This window comes from Octopus sinensis, unplaced genomic scaffold (genome assembly GCF_006345805.1).
Source record: "Octopus sinensis unplaced genomic scaffold, ASM634580v1 Contig12956, whole genome shotgun sequence".
NCBI lineage: Eukaryota > Metazoa > Mollusca > Cephalopoda > Octopoda > Octopodidae > Octopus > Octopus sinensis.
Window position 1 is genome coordinate 328,232 of NW_021832829.1, and position 21,878 is coordinate 350,109.

Here is a 21,878-nt window from a genome sequence, read left to right on the forward strand (position 1 = left end):
GCAGGCATAAAGACAGAGAACAGGAACCAAAAGATTATGAAATAGACTTCACTCTTAGAAGACCTCTACACAGATCGACCTATAAGAGATTTTCTGATAACCAAGATTTGTCTTTCCGGACAATTTATAATACACAATGCGAAGATGTTACTTTAGCAACTGAATGTCCCTCAAACGACACTAAAAAACTTTTTGATACACAGAATATACAATACATAAATCACCATAAGTAATGCCATCAATATACTTTTAGAAATATAAATGATCAAGAACAAATAAGACGTGAGTATAATTATTTCGAAACCAATACTGAACTACAAACTACAACATACAAAAGGGATTATACTTATGAATATGATGACAAACTAGTGAATGAGGCAGATAATGTTTGATTTTTAATCATTAATAGTTTAAAATGGATGATAAATTTTACTACAAGAAGAATACACTGCTAACTTGTGGTTCAAGTCATTTAAGAAATGGAAGAAATACATGGCAGGATTGCGACGGACTTTAGTTTCGAATGAAATTAATCAATTAATTTAATAATACTTTTAAAACAACAAATTTACTAAGTAGGCATTAAATTTTCCTTACGGAGCAGGAAATAACAATTAATAAATATCCACTCTAATTCTTAAAAATGTTGTTTTGATTTTTGGAAAAACAATAATGCTTGCTTATGAAACTTCAATTCTTTCGCTATAAACGTGAATATTTATAAATTCCCACGGCACGCTGCTCTGAATGATCTCATCAGAAGAGCTTTATAAGTCGCCGGTATCCCCTCCATACTCGAACTCACTGGGATCGATTGGGAGGACGGGAAGAGACCGGACGGGATTACTGTGTTTCCCTTCAACAGAGGAAAGCCACTAGCCTGGACTCATTCTCACCGAGAACTTGCTAATGTCCGCATCCGCCCCTGGATCAATCGCCACTACTGCCGAATGTAAAAAGATGCGGAAGTACTCTTCACTTGTGGAGAAGTACTAATTCCTCCCATTCGAGGTTGAGACGTCCGGTTCTTTGGGCGAAAAGGCAATCAGCTTCGTTCAGGAGATCGGGTCTCGGATGTCGACATTCACAGGCGACGCCCGCAAATCGAGATGGTTTTTTGAGCGGATATTCCTCGCGATAGTACGCTCGAACTCTATCTCGATGGCGTCAGCCTCTCGCCCAGTAAAGCATCAGCTCTTTAATTCATTAATATAATTAACAGTAGTTAAAAATTTTATAAATTAAAGCTATTAGTTGGAAATTTTCAAGTTAAAACTAAAATAAATGACGCAATAAAACCGAATCAATAAAATTAACAAATATATTTACAACTGTAAAGTAGTCAGAACTAAGGTCGCAAAAATATAAACAATTCAGATGTCATCAGAAAACTCACATATCTGGGCAAAGAAGAAAGTTGTTGACAAAATCCAAAACAGAAATGTATTGGGAAATTGCAGAAATAAATCCCTCGATTTTTTCACGATAAAAAATCGATTCAACAAACATTTCTACAGTGGGCGGAGAATCCAGTAATATTTTGCCAATATATTCTAACCAGAAAAGATTAGTTCGTGGCTCGAAATTTTTCCAAACGTTCCTAGAACTAAATGATGACTAATACCCGTTGATCAATTTCATTCGACGATACACTTCGAACTGGAGGACGTCTTCACTGCCCAGAAAGATGTCCTCTTCATTCCCCAAGTCGCAAAATACAGCCAAACCATCTAAAACAATAAAAATATAGAAATATATACCAAATGTGATTCTGGACAGAGTGTAGTCGATGATAGTCGTTTTGATGGAATGGTCGGATATAAACCACGTGAGATCGCTCGAATTGAGTTTCAAATCTCCCCAAACTCCCTCTTCTCTCGATATCAAAACGTTTGCGATATGCAAATCTCGATGCTCAAACTCGAAGGCGGACTCAGCAATAGCCAAACTCAGTGCCAACTGGACAAGCACCTCATACTGCTCTTGAAATGATTCAAACTAAAAAAACAAATCAAAATCAACAAACGTGAAAATCTTCAAGACAAGTCCCGCCGTTCTCCAGCTCCAGAATTACAAAATCTTGATTTTCCGTAAATAATTCTAAAATTATATACATCGTGATTTACCAGGATGATCGTTGCACGAGGCACCGTCGTTGTTGTAATCTTCCCACATTCTTATAAGCTCGGGAGGAAATCTCCCACGCACGAACGACGACCTAAGAAGTACGACAAAAACGCAAACCTGATAAGTTTGACGAACCCCTGAGTCATATTGACGCCAAAGTCTCTTAAATCACTCAAGTTTCTATTTCTTAATTTCAAAGGGGAAACTTGTTGATGACAATCTCGGGAATAATCTCTTCGGCAGTCTTCTGGAAGCCTCCGTTGTACTCCTCTTCTCCCCCAAATGGCATAATCTAATGATAATTAGCGATTTGACTAGACTTTTATAATAGATCCAGTTTTGGTGATAAAAACTTCAGCGAATGACCCTTCACCAATTTTTTTATCAATTTGGCCGGTCTTTAAAAAATTTTTAAAGTCAAGAACAGAATGTTGTCCACAAAGAGCCAGCATTTTGTCAGCTGGACTGATAGATTTCATCAAAATGTCTCCAAAACTAGTTTTCCGTTTCTACATTTTCAGAAATTGTATACCGAGGGTCGTTTTTGATCAAATGACTTTAAATTTTGTCCTTCGATGTATAAAGAGGGAAGCGACTCGTCCAAAAAGGGGATTTCTTCAATGTTAGTGGAATCTTTGAGAGGTTTCACGTTCGATGTGATGACTTTGCTACCTCTTTTCATTATTTCCCTCAAGCCGGTTGACTTTCTTCTATTGGCCCTAAGAATTGATTGTTGAAAACAAACCGTTTTTTTGTTTTTTGAGGAGAAATGCTCGAAGATTGAGTTAAATTTACTCCTGAATCTGATTTTTCGACAATTTCGGGTATACAATCATTCGACTTAGAAACGCAATTTTCGGATTCGGAGCCATCATCCAGACCTTCATATAAATCGAGACTGTTGATTGATTTTATTTTGCTGTTAAAAATAATCTGTTCTTTTTGACTTCCGAAACACTTGAATATTGAATACATAGGAGATTTTTACAAAGGACCAGAAAGAACAACAACAGCAATTTTAAGCCGCTATTTTATTTTATTAAAGTAAAAATTATTTTTCTAATTAAAAACTGAATTTACTCATTTTTTCAATTAATTAAAAAACTTGCTACTCCCAACAGATATCCAAAGAAAGTCGAGATATTATTTTTCGAAGGGAAAATAACCATTAAAATATTTAGGATAATTTAGAATAAATGACATATGTTAGTTCCCAGATCTTTAAGATTAGTTCACTTTATTTGAGTTAAATATTTACAAACAAGGGACTGTCTTTTGCGTGCTTTCCCTAAATTTCCTTAAATCATGTTAAATGAGGTAATGTTTTTTGAATATTTTATCCAGGCCAGAAAACGTGCTAGTTGAGAATTTCATTATGTTTTTTGTCAGTTAAAGGGGTTTAATTCGGGTAAAAATGATTGTAGTTTGCATTTCTTTACCTAACATGTGGATTTTAAGTCATTACTAGGGCAACCGGAAAGTTGCTCTTAAAAATGTAAAAAATTGACCCTAAAAGTCAACTAATTGCTTTAAAAAATAAAAAAGTTGACATAATATGCATAAAAAGTTGCCCTAGAAACAGAAATTTATTTATTAAGCACAACATTAAATAATATTTAACACTAGCTCAGCAGTTCGCTTCGCTCACTGCGAGCTAGCTCCTGCGGAGGCCCTGCTCGCTACGCTCGCAGTTTCCTTAAATAACTATAATTTATGTAGATATATAAATGCGACCTGCTTTGATATAACCTTATTCTAAGGCCTGTGGATAAACGATGTTTGCAGTCCGTCCATCCTTGGCAAATATAAATAAATTTCTCTTCTACCTACCCTTGAGCACCCCACATACAGCTGGCCATGTGAAAAGCACTCGTTCTCTAAAAATAAGCCTACTACCTTTAAAGACTGTCCCTGGGCCTTGTTTATTGTCATAGCAAAACTTATCTTCAGCGGAAATTGTAGTCTCTTAAATCTATCGCAGGCCCTTTCATGGTCCATAATAACGTCGACCGATTTATATATTCTTTCTCTGCCAGGGATTTTCATTAATAAATCTAAATTTATATTAAGTACCTCATCATTAAGTGGAGCTAATATAGCTCGTTCACGCAGCCAGTCGAAATTCACGTAGTGTTCAGATAGTTCGGAATAGACGGCATTCAATAATTCTTCTGCTGTTTCTACGAAAATACATAATTCTTCCGGTAGCCTAATTTTCTGGTCGTGCATTTCTGAAGTGATTGCCCCATTTCCAATATCTAGAAGGATTTGTGGGAATATGCTATTAACGCCTAGTAAATGTGGATGTACATTTACATCTAAGCTTACCTTTTTCACGTGTGTCCACAAATATGACGATTTGAGGCAGGCATTCAATTCATCCGCAGGCGTCCCTCTTTGAATAATTGGCAGCGTCTGTCTAAAATCACCTGCCAATACAACTAATGCTCCCCCAAACAAATGGTCGCTACAATTCTTGATATCTCTATATGTTCGGTCAACTGCTTGAATGCGCCTTTATGAGCCATCGTACATTCATCCCAAACAATTAACCTAGAATGCATAATTCTATTACCCGTAGTTGAGTCTAACAGCAGTCCTGACCTTGTTCAGCTGTTGTCTAAGTTCCCTCACCATTTAAGCACATCTTCCCTCGTTTCTCTTTTTTTGTTATATGGTTCATATTCTCTTGTTTGTTAACATTCTCAGATCTCTCTTTTAGGACATTCTTATGATTTTGTAAACGCGAATCAGTAATTTATATTAAATTTTCTACGTAAATTTATTTAGTGAAATTTATGTAAAGTGTATTATCCAATCAAAGCCATTATACTTAATTGCCTCTATGTTTAAAGGAATTGAAACTTTAGCATAATCGAACTTGTCTGTTTCGAAAGAAAATGATAATCAGCTTCATCTTTGTAGTATTATAAGGAAAAAATTAAAGCCTGTTAAATCAAGGAGATTTAAATATAGGCAAATTGAAATTTACATGACTAATTTAAATTTTATTTGCCTCTATCTTTTAAGAAATCTAAACAGTAGCATAATCGAATTTGTCAGTTTCGGCAGTTAAAAAGAATCAATTATGTAAATCTCTAATAATTTTTGCTTTTTCCTTTTTAGTGGTTTTCAAAATCTGATAATTGCACAGTCCATTCATGGTCGATAACAATTAGAGCTTTTATTTTATTTTTTAACGAAAATTTAACAAAAAAATTTATGTCATCGAAAAAGATAGCTAAACTAATTAATGGCCTCACGAGGCTTGAAGGTTGTGGAGGACCTCATCATGTGAGTCGAGGACTTTCTTGTCGTTCATTTTAACAAAAACGCAGAAAATATTTTTTTTTATTTTTGGCTTGAAGGTTTTGGGGGACCACATCATGTGAGTCGAGGACTTTCTTGTTGTTCATTTAACAAAAACGCAGAAAATAATTTTTTTTAATTTTTGGCTTGAAGGTTTTGAGGGACCACATCATGTGAGTCGAGGACTTTCTTGTTGTAATTTTAACAAAAACGCAGAAAATAATTTTTTTTAATTTTTTGCTTGAAGGTTTTGAGGGACCACATCATGTGAGTCGAGGACTTTCTTGTTGTTCATTTTAACAAAAACGCAGAAAATAATTTTTTTTAATTTTTTGGCTTGAAGGTTTTGGGGGACCACATCATGTGAGTCGAGGACTTTCTTGTTGTTTATTTTAACAAAAACGCAGAAAATAATTTTTTTATTTTTGGCTTGAAAGTTTTGGGGGACCACATCATGTGAGTCGAGGACTTTCTTGTTGTTCATTTTAACAAAAACGCAGAAAATAATTTTTTTAATTTTTTACCTTGAAGGTTTTGGGGGACCACATCATGTGAGTCGAGGACTTTCTTGTTGTTCATTTTAACAAAAACGCAGAAAATAATTTTTTTAATTTTTTACCTTGAAGGTTTTGGGGGACCACATCATGTGAGTCGAGGACTTTCTTGTTGTTCATTTTAACAAAAACGCAGAAAATAATTTTTTTTAATTTTTTAGCTTGAAGGTTTTGGGGGACCACATCATGTGAGTCGAGGACTTTCTTGTTGTTCATTTTAACAAAAACGCAGAAAATAATTTTTTTTAATTTTTTGGCTTGAAGGTTTTGGGGGACCACATCATGTGAGTCGAGGACTTTCTTGTTGTTCATTTTAACAAAAACGCAGAAAATAATTTTTTTTAATTTTTAGCTTGAAGGTTTTGGGGGACCACATCATGTGAGTCGAGGACTTTCTTGTTGTTCATTTTAACAAAAACGCAGAAAAATTTTTTTTTTATTTTTGGCTTGAAGGTTTTGGGGGACCACATCATGTGAGTCGAGGACTTTCTTGTTGTTCATTTTAACAAAAACAGAAAATAATTTTTTTATTTTTGGCTTGAAGGTTTTGGGGGACCACATCATGTGAGTCGAGGACTTTCTTGTTGGTCATTTTAACAAAAACGCAGAAAATATTTTTTTTTTAATTTTTTAGCTTGAAGGTTTTGGGGGACCACATCATGTGAGTCGAGGACTTTCTTGTTGTTCATTTTAACAAAAACGCAGAAAATAATTTTTTTAATTTTTTGCCTTGAAGGTTTTGGGGGACCACATCATGTGAGTCGAGGACTTTCTTGTTGTTCATTTTAACAAAAACGCAGAAAATAATTTTTTTAATTTTTTGGCTTGAAGGTTTTGGGGGACCACATCATGTGAGTCGAGGACTTTCTTGTTGTTCATTTTAACAAAAACGCAGAAATAATTTTTTTTAATTTTTTGGCTTGAAGGTTTTGGGGGACCACATCATGTGAGTCGAGGACTTTCTTGTTGTTCATTTTAACAAAAACGCAGAAATAATTTTTTTTAATTTTTTGGCTTAAGGTTTTGGGGGACCACATCATGTGAGTCGAGGACTTTCTTGTTGTTCATTTTAACAAAAACGCAGAAATAATTTTTTTTAATTTTTTGCTTGAAGGTTTTGGGGGACCACATCATGTGAGTCGAGGACTTTCTTGTTGTTCATTTAACAAAAACGCAGAAAATAATTTTTTTTAATTTTTTGGCTTGAAGGTTTTGGGGGACCACATCATGTGAGTCGAGGACTTTCTTGTTGTTCATTTTAACAAAAACGCAGAAAATTGACTTGAAGGTTTTGGGGGACCTCATCATCGAGGATATTCTTTCTTATTAAAATTTTTTGACAGAGAAGGTTCTTAGAGGATATCAACCTTTTATTGTGCCTCATTATCGAATAACTACAAAAGGGAAGGTTTTGACAATTTGATCTGGTTTGTAACAATTTGAATGTGGGTGTGCACAGACCACAGACAGACACACAGACAGACAGACAGACACACACCATACCATTTTATTATTAAGATTTTCAGGTAGGAAATTTCTATCTTTGGTTAAAATTTTGATTGGATTCCTTTGCTCTTTGTATCAATAAAGATTCCTCTTCTATACCATTACAAATATTGATGATTTGTGTTAAATTTTTGCATAATAGTCAGCAGCATTTAACCAACTGCCCCATCTAGTTACTGGGCTCGGGTGGATATCCAATTTCTGTAAATAATTGACGTCGTGAATTATTTTTGACAAGTGCTTTGACGCACGATATTAATTTATCTACCTCTGGATAACGATTTAATTTATGGCCGTGCTCCCAGACACTCCGCTATCAACGAGACTATTTCGGCTGTGTTACAAGCAGCTGGATTCCCGACAGAACTGGAACCCGTTGGGCTTGACCGTGGAGACGGTAACGCCCAGATGGAGTCACCATTTTCCCGTGGAGTAATGGGAAATGCCTCGCGTGGGACTCCACGTGCACAGACACCTTCTCAAAAACAATATAGTTGACTCCGCGATCAGTCCAGGCTCAGCCGCTGAAAAGGCTGAGGTACATAAAGTTCAGAAATATCCAACCTGCTGGACAACTTCATCTTCTCCCCAATATCCGTAGAAACCCTCCGGGGTCATGAGCCAAAAATCGTTCGAACTCGTCGGGAAAATCGGAATCTGATCTCGAGAAGACGGAGAGAGCCTCGGGAGAAGCAATGGTTGTTCCAAAGAATATCCATTGCGATCCTGAGGGGCAACGTCTTCTCGATCATCAGTAGCTTTAGATTGTGATAATTATTTTCGACCTCTGGATAATGTGATTTAATTCTGAAGGCACAATTATGTAATAAATGCGCCACAAAAATGCATTTGCAAGATCCACGGCAAAACAATCAGCAGTAACCTCATTTTACTATGAGTATCCAAAGTATTATTCGTATCTGGGATTCTCAGAATATGCTTTTTAGAATGTCTGTGCTTATCAATAAACCATTGCTATTAGCAGTTACGTAAGAATTACATAATTTGCAGAATAATTTTCCATTCAGTAAAGATGAAAACTCCTTAGGATATTTATTAACAATAGAAGAAATTCGCTTAGTGTTGGAACTCCTGTTTTTAGGCATTGTAAAAAAGCAGTCAACAAAAATCGAAGAAACGTGCACTGTGAAATTATATTAATATTAAAAAAATGTTATTATAAATTTTTATTACTCAATAAAATAAAAGTTGACAATAAGAGTAAAAAAGTTGCTCAATAAAATAAAAGTTGACGGTAAGAGTAGAAAATTGACTTTGTTGCTTTTATAACTTTTTATATATACATTTTTTTATCGAAATAATTTGACTAATATCATTTTAACACTATAATTAAACAAAAAACTCAAGTTGACTTTGTTGACTTTCGGTTGCCCTAGTCATTACATAATTTTCATAGGAACCTTAATAATTTTTTTCCAAATGAATTGGACAGCCCAAAGTTAATAAAGTCACCTCAACAAAACTGGACAACATTATTGCATAAAAATTATCTAAAAATTCTTTTTAGGTCTACTTTTTGGTTAAACTTCCCTGTTTTGAATAAAGTTGCTTTTTGAGAAATTCAATTTTGATTTTTAGGTCAATGTTGTGGTTGCCCTACTTATGAATAGTATTCAAGCAATAATTTAATTCAATAAACTAAATAAATATGTAAGAAAACTTTTAAAATAAAACGATTTCTATAAAATAAAATAATCAAATTTCTATAAAAATAATCGCTGTAAGTCACCAATTTTAGTTGAAAACAACGGAGTCAAAAGAAAACAATTTCTATGACATATGTATTTTTTTATTTTTACTTTATTCAGCATTTTTGGATGTCCCGAGACGTACGCATGTTGTATTTGAAGAGAAGGATTTAACAGAAATTGTCTCCCAAAAATGAGATCAGAACCTTATGTGAAATAAGTAGTTCTAAAGCCTTTGCAGTCTCTCGTTTTTTAAAAAACGAGAAATTAATAAAATTAGTTATTTTTGAAAGAAAAATTATGAAAGACAGATTTTTTTATTTTACCAAATGTGAAAAATGTCTAGAATTTTCCTCATTAGTGATTGATGACTGAAATATAGTCGAATGATGCTCAGATAAATAGAATCAAATGTCAGAGAGTCTGATTCTCTAGGAAAAAAGATTTTTAATTGTTAATTTCATTGAAAGGTCGGTGTATTAAAGACAATCACGTTACCTTTCGAAAAAGTTTTTCAATAGATTCCATGTGTTGAAAATAAAAGATTCTTGAGGAACAAATTCAATTAAATTTCCTATTTTCTAAAAATAGAGGAATCCACGTCAATCCTTCACGTTATTCCTTTATATTAATTAGAATAATTTATAACAAGCTTAAATATTTCCTTATCCTAGTACGGCACATATTCAAGTATAAAACACAAAGCTAGACAATTAGTAGTACAATATGTTTTACACATCCTCTGAAATGCTATCCGAATGTGAAATATCAAAAGGTAATTTTTTTACTGAATTTTTGTAGAAACGTGTGAAATTATACCAATCAGTGTTGATTTGGAGGAAAGTAGAATCCTTGTAGTTTCAAATAACAAAATGTGTATGAAGGGACGGCAAATAGCAAAAATTGATCTTAATGAGGCAGATTTAATAAACCACGGACATACATTTTCTTTAAGGTTTGGTCAGCCACAATCTGGCGTACTCGATCAATTAAACTAAACTATTAATAGTGACTGCGCACGCCTGCTGTTGTTATAATTAGCATAGTCTAGTTTTGGAGGTCCTCATCTCATTTTTATTAGGACTGGGCTCTCTCAGCATTATTTTATGCCAAAAACACGGCGACAACTTGACGAGTGGGTTGGGATTATAAAAGTGAGGATGGAAATTACCTGATTAGAATTATCAACGCGAATTAAAAGGAATACATCCTGCAAAATCGCAAATACATCCGCATTACGGATTTATGAGTATTCCTCAGGAGTTTAGTTCTCTTGAAAATGAGAAAAACAAAAATATCAAAAATATAAACAGTATTAGAATATTTTTAGTTTAGAATATGTATTCCCGTGCCTTGAATTTACAAATCAAGATTCAACTATTTCATCAACTATGGGAGACAAAATTTTTAACGTGGAAAACCAAAAAGAGTCCAAAATGTATGATTGTAAAATATTTTGTTTTATTAAATATAAATAAAATTATTTTGAAAGGGAAAACGATGATATGGAAAACATTCCAGAAGAAATTTCAAAAAATTCAGAACAATTACTTAAAAAAGCAAACGAAAAAATCAAAATCCTTTTAAATAAAATATCAGAGAAAGATTTAATGATATTAAACCTAAGCACAAAATTGATTTCATCATTTGAAATATTAAAGTTTTTTGTTAGAATTAAACAAATTTATGTTCACCAGTTCAAATGAGTCAAAAAATAAACACCCAATGAAATTTATAAACAAAATTCCTTTCGAATATTCGCAAGGAATTAATGAGAGATTGTTTAAATAATAATATTCATTGTTACAGACAAGAAGAAAAACTTCAACAAAATATTCTTTATTTGTCTCTTCTAATTGATTCATCGTTAATTCCTTGCGGACTGGCAGAAGAGGGATTAATTAAAAAAGATTTTACACAAACTTTAGTTTAATTATGTATTTATTTTTAAGCATTTAAATAACATAAATAAAATTTCCGATCAAATAAAACATTTGGAAAAAAGAATTCCTTCGATAGAAAAGTCTCTATGCAATGAAATATTTATAGATTATTGAGAGGAGATGTACACGTGGACGAATTTGGGTTTAAAAATAAGATTTTGGACAAAGAAATGGCATTTCGGTATGTTTGTCTTCAGTTGAGAAATTTCCTAATTTGGGAAAGTGGAGATTTCATCTCTAGGCTGAAAATATGGAATGATTTGATTTATGACAAAAGCAAACTCAAAAATAATGTAAATTAAGCTTTATAGAGGATTTAGAAAATGATTAGATCTCTTGTTATTCGGGGAATTCCCAACCAATATCGAGGAATTCTCTGGTTCAATATTTATAGCGATCAAATCGAATCACTGATCTTGGAAAAGGGTCATAATTACTTTGCTTTTTATTGTCATCAAATCAATCAGGACATTAACGTGAGTAAAGTGTTATTATTTTCTATTAAATATGACTATCCTTAGAAGTAATAACTTGCAAGTTCTAATATTACAAAATATAGGTTGTTGAGTCAATTAGAAAACAAATAAGACTGGATTTGCTACGCACTCTTCCCTCCAATGTAAACTACGAGTCTTTTGACTCACAGTCAGTATTAATAATTATATAAAATGAAAAGCTTGTCCATCTGTATAACGTTTTACTTGTGTATTCTGTCCACAATCCGGATGTTGGATACTGCCAGGGAATGAATTTCATTGCGGGAGTAGTTCTTTTATTCCTTCCCCCAGAAAAGACATTCTGGTGCTCTTATTATCATTTTGACTGTGAAGGTTACTCCTATATGTCATTGAACATATTTTTGGAAACGAATATTTCAATGATGGACTTTTGGGTGCCCGGGTGGATCAAATCATTTTGTCAGATTTTCTACAATATTATATTCCCGAACTCAAAAAGCATTTTGATAATCACAATATTGATTTGTCACTCGTCGGTTTTCCGTGGTTCATGTCCCTCTTTTACGACATTCTTCCGTTTGAGGTACTATGAAAGCTAACACTCAGACCATGTTGAGAGTCTGGGACTGTTTTTTTATTGACGGAAGAGAGGCTCTTTTCCGTATCACATTGGCACTTCTTAAAGCAAACGAGAATTCGTTATTACAGATGCATGACACGGTGTCCGTTCTAAAACATCTTAAATTTGTGTGTTTTCTGTCAACAAATCCTGACCAGCTTGTGGAAGTTACATTTCTACTTTATTTTAGTTTGCTTACGGGCCAGAATTTGAGAATTTTCCGGATAAACAAGCTTTAAGCTCTATGAAAACAGCACGACTCAAAACCTTACAAAAAACTCTTAAAAAACAAAATAAAATGATAAATACTATTCTGGAAAACAAAGTTTGTCGTTTTTTATTCCCAAGGATTCCGATTCTTCTACAACTTTGAAGGAAAGCTGTGTCCTAATTAGTGATCGTTCATTTCCGTAATTACGTAATCCTTAGAATGTATGTGGCTATGTTCTTCTGATAAAAATAATTCTATTATGTTTGAGCTGAATCTGCACAACGACATTCTCTCAGAGTTGAATATCGAGGTTTTCCTAAAGAATTTATTTCAGATTGACACCTCTATAGTCTCGATGATTGCTGTCGAATCGTCTTTTGTCCTCATTGGTTCACTTTGTGGAATCATAAGCGCAATTGACGTCAGCGAGCTGTATTATGACTTTAAGAACCAAAAGGATAATTATTTGGGATTTAAGATGCTCGGAGACCGTCATGAACATGACCGCCGTCGAAAATCCCGAAAACTGTTTGCGAATTGTTTATGCTGGATTGGCTAATGGAAATATTGTGTTTTTTGAGGTATTAATTAACATGTGATTTAGTTGTCTGACTGTTACCGGTGTCCGTTGAATCCAATGAGTATTTCTATATCAAAGTCTCCCATTTCGTGCCTGTCCCATGACGAAACTCGATTATTTTGTGCGGCGGGAAACTATATTCATGTGATCGCTATAAAGTTCAAGTTCTTATTTGAAAATAGAACTTTAAATCGTATCGGAAACATAAAAATATCATCCAATTCGTTCGATTACGTCGCGAGGATGACGACAGACAGTCGCGGATTGTGGGTGGCCAAGAACAGCTCAGCAATTCTTGAACTTCGTGATCCTGAGACTGGGGAGATCCGGAATAGCATTGACACTTCAAAAAGTCGGCATGGACATGTTTATTTGATATTCACATTCAAAGAGTGGAATGGAAATTAATTGCAGTTACAGAATAACTGGACTTTGGGTAGGACAAGAGACAGTGTGGGTTGGCAACGAGAACGGGAACCTCCTCTTATATTCCTATAAACTTCAAGATAGTATCCAGTTCCTTACACCAAAGGATGAATGTCCTTGCATGTAAATCCGACATTCATAGTCGTAGTAAAAAAAGTTCAAATCCTCCGAGTCCATGCGACCACCATTGTAGATTAGACTCTGATTGTGATGAAGTTGACAATGAATACGAGTTTAATTTGGAACTGAATGTGAAAACATCAGAACTTCCTGTGCGTTGTATTATAGAAGGAAGGTATGCCAAGTTATGTAAAATTGTTAGAAATGGGGATATGTCTACAGTTGGGGTCACATTTTCGGGATTAAATACAGAAAATGAAGTTGTTGTAAAATGGACTCATTTACTGAAGACTGTATTTTTTAGATGAATGTTTGTAGGACTCATGGACTAACAATTATATAAGAAGGAAAAAGTTTTCAGGAACAGAATCGAGGAGCAATGCCAAATCGCCGTATTCGAAATTCGTAAAGAAAGCGACATCTTTCATTTCTTATATCCACGATTTATAATCAAAGAAATTATTTAGTTATGAAGGATTTTTTAATAGTATTAATTTAATAAGAATTTTTAATTTCACTTAAAAATCCAATTTATTTCAGTAATTTAGATCAGCGGTTCTCAACCTTTTTTAGACTGTGGACCACTTTTGCACTATAAAATTCTGTGGGAACCACCTTAAAAAATAACTTTTTTGCTACTAGCGCACAATTTTTGGACTCGTCAAAAGCAGGTTCAGACATGTTCGACTATTTATTCGTTTAATTCATTGCTCCAGGATATCACATGAAAATTCTGACATTCTGCAGAACATTGAATCGTTGGATAAAGGTATGTCCTTAACCTTGGCAACTGCATCTGGACCAAATAAAATTCGAGCAATTTCAAGAGTCGCTGGTTTAATTAACCTTTCCCCAGAATTATGTGCAGCTTTGTTTTTTGCAACAATCATTGAGACAAATTTGGTTTAGATACAAATTTATATTGTAAATAGCCCTGCAGCAAAATGTAAACGACGTGTTGACATCTCGCTCAGGACGGCCACACTTTTTTTATAGAAAGATCAAGATAGAGAAAGAGAATATATGATGCTTCTAATCTCGGTTTATTTTGGGACTCATTAAGCCATTCAAGCTTTGACTGTGAATCAAATTTCGTTCTTTTGATTTTAAAATATTCATGTGAGCAAAAATTTTCTTGGTGTACAGGCTCCTTGTGGAGCTTAATTTGAGAAGGTTTCAGTGAATTGTTTCCCAAAATTCTATGGCAAATCATGCATTTTCCCTTTATTTCATCATTTGAGGCAACGAACTCAATAAATCCAAATTGAACGTTAAAAATCTGAACAAAGACGACGATTCTTGTTAACCATTACTAGAATGATAAACCAGGCTAATAAAATCGGGTTAATTTCAATGTTTTTGATTTATACTTAATTACACAATTAGTTTTAACTTTAATATATTTTTATTTTTTCAAAATTCCTGGGGACCACCGAAAATTTTCTTGGGACCACGGTTAGAACCGCTGATTTAGATATTAACATTTTATTGAATTAAGTAACCGGCGAATTTAGGAAAAATAAAATAATTTTTTTAACAAAAATAATCAATCTTTTTAACTAATGACCAGAACTGTTTAAATACGGACCGCCTGCACTAACAGACAAACTGGCGGAGCTACTCAATGGTATGTTTATGAAAAAGGAATTCCTCGGTCTTGATTCCGGATTATTAATACCGATCCAAAAGCCTAACAAGCAGGCTGGGCCTGTCGAAAATCTACGCCCTATAATCTTGCTAAACACCTTACGGAAACTTTTGGGATTAGTTACACTGAACCGAATAAGAGAACAAGTGGACAACTATCTATCCCCGAGTCATAGTGGATTTAGGACAGGAAGATCCACCGCCGATGCTGTCTGGGCCCACAAGTGGTACTGCGCTATCACCCAGAGATACAAAAGTGCAACAACAGTCCTGGGAATAGACCTGTCTAGGGCCTTTGACACGGTACGCCGTGGTCTACTCCTCAAAATACTGGAACAATTCCTGGACCCTGACTCTGTCAATATGATAAGAGTACTACTATCGAACACAAAGCTCAAGGTGCGGGTCGGCACGGCGTTTTCCCGTGAATTCACATGCAACGTCGGTACCCCTCAGGGAGACGCCCTCTCGCCGTTGCTATTCGTGATCTATCTGGAGACGGCACTACGAGACCTTCGAAAATTCTATGCTGGCAATATCGTCGAAATTGTATATGCAGATGACGTCGACTTCGTGTCAGACGACAAATCGGCCTTACTTCGACTCCTTGAAGTGGCACCTGCTGAGCTGAACAGATGGTTCCTTAAAATGAACGTTGGAAAAACCGACATCGTTGAAATCATGAGGATGGAGAGCAGCTCAAGTGAAGCCTGGCGCAAAACGAACAAACTCGGTTCTCTACTTGGGGACGGCCATGATATTGTCAGAAGAAAGGCTCTCGCTTGGGCCACGATGAACAAGATAAAGAAAGAGTGGATCGGCAAACGACGACTCTGTACGTCACTTCGTCTGAGGATGTATGAAGCCTTTGTCAAACCAATCCTGACATATAATTCGGCGACCTGGGGAATGTCTAGTACTGAACAACGTGGACTCGATTCTTTTCACCGCAGGCAACTTAGATCCCTACTGGGATTGAACTGGCCTATAAGAATCAACCAGGAATCGCTATACAATAGATGCAGAACTGGCCCTCTGAGTGTGGAAATCGTCAATATGCGGTGGAGGTTATTTGGCCATATTCTACGAATGGACATGCTTGCCCCAGCTAACATAGCAATGGAGGGCTACTTCCTGAAAGAGGGATCGAGCTTCCGTGGACGTCCACGTGTTACGCTGCCGGAAACACTTGACGGAGACCTGAAATGTGTGAAGAAAAGGCTAAGGAGTGGTGAGGATCTGGACGAGCTGAGGAAACTCGCTCACGACAGGGGAGGTTGGAGGAGGCTGGTTCAAAGGATTGTTTTTAATGCTGCACGAGTAAAATTATAACTAATATGATTCTACGTATGTTGCAAATAATAATAATAATAATAATAATCTTTTTAACTAATAAATAACCGGTTTTTCTATCTATATGGATGATGTGGTGCTTCTATATAACGAAATAATTTCATCACAAAAGTCGATTAACATCAAATCACTAGATACGTTAATTAAAGTTAACTAAAAGCGAAATAACTTTTAGAAGACGATAGAGCACACATGTGATGCTGATTTGACATTATTAAGACCATACGACTTGTTCCTCGCAAAAACAATTGCAACCTTATTCAACAATTCTGACTATTCTTCTGCTTTAACAGCAGCAATAAAAATTTCGAATATTTTGCTCAATGATTTTCATTTTTTGGAGTCTTTTTCTTTAAACGTCGACTTTTTGTCGAGTTTATTAAGAAATATATCCAATAACGACACATACACACAAGTAAGGATTAAAACAACAACTTTTCATTAGATTTTACATCTTATATCTCTTGTTGGTTCCAACATACAGACCCTTCCCCTTGTAGATTGGAGAAAAATTACAGATACATTAATAACCAAGTAAATTTTGTTCACAACTTTTCCGTCAGATTTGTGACCTCAGATTGTGAGAATTCCCTCCTGGTAATGTCGGTGTTGTCACACAGTCAGGCCAGTCAGTACTTTAGTAATCAAGTTGTTTAAGATTTGTCAGTTGTAGGCCTCTAATCGACGATTTGTCAGAAAATTATTAGAAGGGATGAACAAAGAACGAATTCTTTTGCCCTCATTGGTGGTATTGCTATCGATGTGCACTGTGAGCGATATTTCCGATAAAGTTTTGCTCTCATTTGACCTGGCAGATAATGACTAGACATAATATTGACAGCTCCATTAAACTCTTTGCCTTGGGAGTTGCAGATTCCCCAGAACGAGCCAGACTTTGCGTGACTGGACTTGGACTGTTAGTTAAAATTATTCCGTCGAAGTATGTTTGTTTCCTCAGTAATATTTAGAATTGTTATGGATGAGCGTGTTCTTTCTGACCTCGTTCATAAACTCGAGGGAGCCAATAGTTATTCCAAATTTATGGTTTAGTACACATTTAATGTTAGATTATTCGTTTTTTGTATATTTTGTTACTGAGTGATGTGGAATGCATTAACGGACAGTCCATCCGTGATTTTCTTGCCAACGAGGAGTATTTTAACTCAGTTTTTGTGAACTATTCGTTGGCGGAGGATGTTTTTGTGGCGGGAATGATGACATTTTTGGTAGTCTATGTTAAGGTGAAGAATTTATAAGCCCATCGTAGGGGTTAAAAGACTTGGGAAGTGTTAAAACGTTAATATTTTCTGTTTTGGGTCGAAATATTACTGGACGTTTTGGGTTGGATGCCTTTAATTTGGCTCTAGATATTGTATCTAAAAACAAAGCTTTCAATGCAAGTGACATACATATTGTATATTGTTATCTATGTTACTTAGGATAATCAAATAATTTATGCTCTTAATAAAGCAATAACTGGCAACCAAATAGGATCGGAGGAATATTTGTTGAACCATTTTCTGAGGTATTATTCATATTAATGGTATTAGTTTACGTCCTGAGAGAGCATTTTTTAATCTATTGAAATTCTTTTGCAGTGAAGCGAACTCACAACTAGTCTCCTTGATCCACGAGGTATTCGGTGTTCATCAATGATACGAATAAGTGCTCCAATTTGTATTATGTGATCACATTTTGTCTCCACGATCCAGAAATATTTTCAGATGCATTCAGATTTGTCACTCAGCTTAATTTGGATTATGAAATGTATATTTTTCTTGACGAAATAAGACTATCACTCCAAATGAGTAAATGGGGGACCAAAGAACATGTTGTGCCTAAAAATAGTGTTTCTGATAACTTGGAGGTTGGGTAATTAATGACGGACTCTCTAGATCAAGGATCTTAGTAATCAGGTGAATATGTGTGAAGAGCAAATAGTACGTTTGAGGGAGTATGGATCCCGTTGCAGAACAGAAATCGAGTTTTTGGAGGCTGAGGTGATTGAATATCGATAATCTGTTTTCAATTTTTAGTTGTTTTCCGTTAATAAAGACTTTGATCGATCTAGAAATGAAAACTGTGATCTTGTGAGGAATTTGGAACGAATTGAAGCGGAATTCAAGGACCAAACCAGTCAGTTAGCGGCGACAGTTAAAGAAACAGAAAGGTCACGTTGACAATATATCAATTTAGGTTAAGAAGTTTTGAAATCGACTTTATGTCTCTGACTTTTGAATATGACAAATTAATGGAGAGGTAGTTGTTAATGTCTGATTTGGTCAGTTACGAGGTCATTGTTCTAGATTTGGCCGAACAGAAAAAGGAATATGAAGAACTCGAGGAATATGCTCACATGTTTTTCTTTATTGGTCATTCGATAGAACAAAGAGTGGGTTCGATGATCTGGTGGAGCAGCACAATATTTTGAAGGATGAATACTTGTCCCTCAGTGAGGCTTATGAGAGTAATGGCTCTTTATAGCAGTAATTAGAACACAAAACTGCGTGCGAAGTACATTTAAAAAAGATGGAAAAGTTGGAGATGGGAGTGCAGTCTATGTCAGATTCACTTATGGAGAATGAGAGAGAGATTGAACGAATGGGGAGTGTTATTAAAGAACAAAAATCAAAAATTGAGCATTTAAGTTTGAAACAAAAAAAGATTATGGAATTACGTAATCTTGTCCATTCGATTGCAGACGATGAGTAGGATTAATGTTATGACGATATTTTTATGTTATATATTTAAAAACATTCTGATTGATTAGTGATTGTGTGTAATAAATATATGCCTAGTAGCAAACGGAATTCTATGATAAATTTAATTTCCAAGTAAATGTGTGGACGACCCAAAAAAGTAAGATCGTGTGTGGGCAAATAATTTATTTATTAAAATTTTTAAATTTTTGGACGAACTAGACCTTTTTAACGTAACAATTTCCATTAAAAAGTAATCCGAAACTAAACTTCATGGGCGGGAAGCCGACGCAATCGAGAAAGAATTAGAGGGTACTATCGCGAGGGATATCCGCTCGAAAAACCATCTTATTCGCGGGCGTACAATGAAAGTATTATATTAAACTTTGTCTTAATGCAGACAGGCCAAGGCATCTAGTTTAGTTCGATTTTCTATTCGTTTACAAACACAATTAAAATTGGAAAATACAGTCACCTATAATAAGTTTTTCATTTCGCCTTTAGCAGGGTTTAATTCAAGCCACTTAATTAATATTTCGAATTATATTTAAATATTACAAAATAATCAAATTTTGAATTATACTGCTGCGTTCATGTCGTACATAAACTACAAACCAATATCCCACGCAATTCGTGTATTAAGGCTGTACAGAGCAGCCATTAAGAACCTCCAGTCCTATTACTTGACGGACAGGTAATATTTAAGAAAACTAATCACTTAGGATTAAGTACCGTTATGAGTGTTGTTTATTAAGAGCCAGATTTGACGAAAATTCTAAAATATCAGATCCCCGAGTTGCCAGAATGCTCCTTTTCAAAGGAGAAGCCGAACTCGAGTCAAAGATGCACGCTCAGCCTTTTAAATGTATCTCCGATATGACTAACTCACAGATGCACATGCCCCTGATGGCATTTCTTATAGAAGGGGGATTCCTCCACAGGATTGGGTCTGACCTTGGCTGTTCTACCTTAGATATTGGACACGTGGCATCCTTTTGAGAAGGCCCGATACCCTAAGTACTTTGCTTTGAGAGAAAAACGAAAACACGAAATTGTTGAGAAGTATTTATCTTCCAAAATAGATACTCCAAATAATTAATTTAAATTTAACCAAAATTAATTCTTAATTAATTTTGAATTAAAAAATATTGAGTGATGTCTAGTTTAACGTTGCTACCATTGGGTTCTGAATACAATAATTTACATCTAAGAACTAATCGACAAATGTATTGGGTCCAAAATGCATTTGTTGATGAAAGATGATATAGAAATTGTTGGTGTTCTCTGCGGCTTTGACAACTATCTAAGTTAGCTTTTGAGTGACTACATTCGTAGACATGGTTTTAGAGGACGTCAATAAATTGTACTCATTTTTGTTTAATTCTGCAGCGAGGTTTTGTCCAAGGGGACTAGAATCACAAAATTTGATAAAATTCTACTTAATGGAAACAACATAGCAATGGTATTTACCTTCTAATTACAAAATAGCTCATTCCTGGATCAAATGGGCCTGCTATTTAAAAGAATTTTACGTTTCTTTCATTTTTTAAAAATTTATGTTTTTTGTATTCTTTAGTGCACGAGCCCAGAGAACTGGATATTAATTTTGTAGTTTTTGATTATTAAAAATATTAAAGTTATTTTTCGCAAAAGTAATCAAAACTTTCAAAAATATTGTGATTTACATTAGTGATAACTTTTTAAATAATAAAATTAATTTTTAATGAAAATTTAACGAAAAAAATAATCAAAAAAATACGACGGTTTTCTATAAAACCGCATCAAATCGCCTTATTCGCAATATCTTGTTTTACTAAATTATCTGAAAAACGAGATTGGTGAATATAATTTCATATTGTGCGTCTGTAAATTAAAAAATTCAAAATGTGTAAGAACGAGATTTAAAAAATTTCAAAATTAGATAACTCAAATGGCTCAAAAACAGATCCTCGTCCATCGTCTAGCGATTGCAAAATTAATTTGAAAAAACTTATAAAAAAGTGTTTTTATGATTGTTTTTACTCTCAGGTTGTCTTCGCCATTTTTTAAGAGTTTAAAAAAGAAGAAAAACAAAAAATATTTAAGAAAAACAAGTATTTTACATCTGAATAAGGTAATTTGGCTTTCAATTGTAGACTTCAATTAAACATTCGAGTTTTTCTGACGTGGATTCATTGACCAGTTTTATTTCTTCTGAAAGTTTCTTTCCTGTCCAAAAAAAGTCTCAACTTGAGGTAATTTAACTATTCATTGACTGAGACTGCTAAAACTCACGCTGACAATCTGCTTGCTCTCTGCATAACAGAATCATGTAATTTTTAACATAATTCCAGTACAAACCGACGCAGATGTGGAAAGTAGAGAAGAAAAAGTGTCTCCTCCAAAATATATCTCCTAGTCCAACATTAAAGAGATTGATTGGGAGATTGATTCGAAAAGTCTACAGTTCGGAGAGTGTGTTGGAAAGGGGGCTTTTGGGACTGTTTATAAATGTGATTATTATGGGAAGGCAGCGGTAAAGATAATCCACGCAACCAATCCTTCAAACGAGCATTTGGCTTCTTTTCGAAACGAGATCGCTGTCTTACAGTAAAAGAGTGACTAAGACGTTTTTGTA

At 34.7% G+C, this 21,878-nt stretch overlaps 2 protein-coding genes across 2 annotated transcripts; one reads left to right on the plus strand and one right to left on the minus strand.

The window, feature by feature from the left end:
• Positions 1-1,558: 1,558 nt before the first annotated feature.
• LOC115229523 (serine/threonine-protein kinase haspin-like) lies at positions 1,559-7,917 on the minus strand. Its single transcript, XM_036499235.1, has 4 exons — positions 7,840-7,917; positions 2,923-3,084; positions 1,761-1,998; positions 1,559-1,730 (listed from the first exon to the last, which is right to left on the minus strand). Exons 1-4 carry the CDS (start codon positions 7,915-7,917, stop codon positions 1,618-1,620), a joined length of 591 nt encoding a protein of 196 aa, XP_036355128.1. The 3' UTR covers positions 1,559-1,617.
• An 11,937-nt stretch (positions 7,918-19,854) lies between these two features.
• LOC115229524 lies at positions 19,855-20,865 on the plus strand. Its single transcript, XM_029799858.1, has 4 exons — positions 19,855-19,955; positions 20,049-20,106; positions 20,235-20,323; positions 20,838-20,865. Exons 1-4 carry the CDS (start codon positions 19,855-19,857, stop codon positions 20,863-20,865), a joined length of 276 nt encoding a protein of 91 aa, XP_029655718.1.
• Positions 20,866-21,878: the final 1,013 nt, after the last annotated feature.

What these genes read in the sequence shown, in the direction of transcription:
- LOC115229523 (XM_036499235.1), bottom strand. Translation starts at nt 7,917, where the DNA reads ATGGTGACTCCATCTGGGCGTTACCGTCTCCACGGTCAAGCCCAACGG. An exon ending in TGTCGGGAATCCAGCTGCTT is followed by an intron (nt 3,085 to 7,839) that starts GTAACACAGCCG and finishes TCAATATTCAAG; the next exon opens with TGTTTCGGAAGTCAAAAAGA. An exon ending in TCTGTCCAGAATCACATTTG is followed by an intron (nt 1,731 to 1,760) that starts GTATATATTTCT and finishes TTATTGTTTTAG; the next exon opens with ATGGTTTGGCTGTATTTTGC.
- LOC115229524 (XM_029799858.1), top strand. Translation starts at nt 19,855, where the DNA reads ATGTCGTACATAAACTACAAACCAATATCCCACGCAATTCGTGTATTA. An exon ending in TCCTATTACTTGACGGACAG is followed by an intron (nt 19,956 to 20,048) that starts GTAATATTTAAG and finishes CTAAAATATCAG; the next exon opens with ATCCCCGAGTTGCCAGAATG. An exon ending in GCCGAACTCGAGTCAAAGAT is followed by an intron (nt 20,107 to 20,234) that starts GCACGCTCAGCC and finishes GTTCTACCTTAG; the next exon opens with ATATTGGACACGTGGCATCC.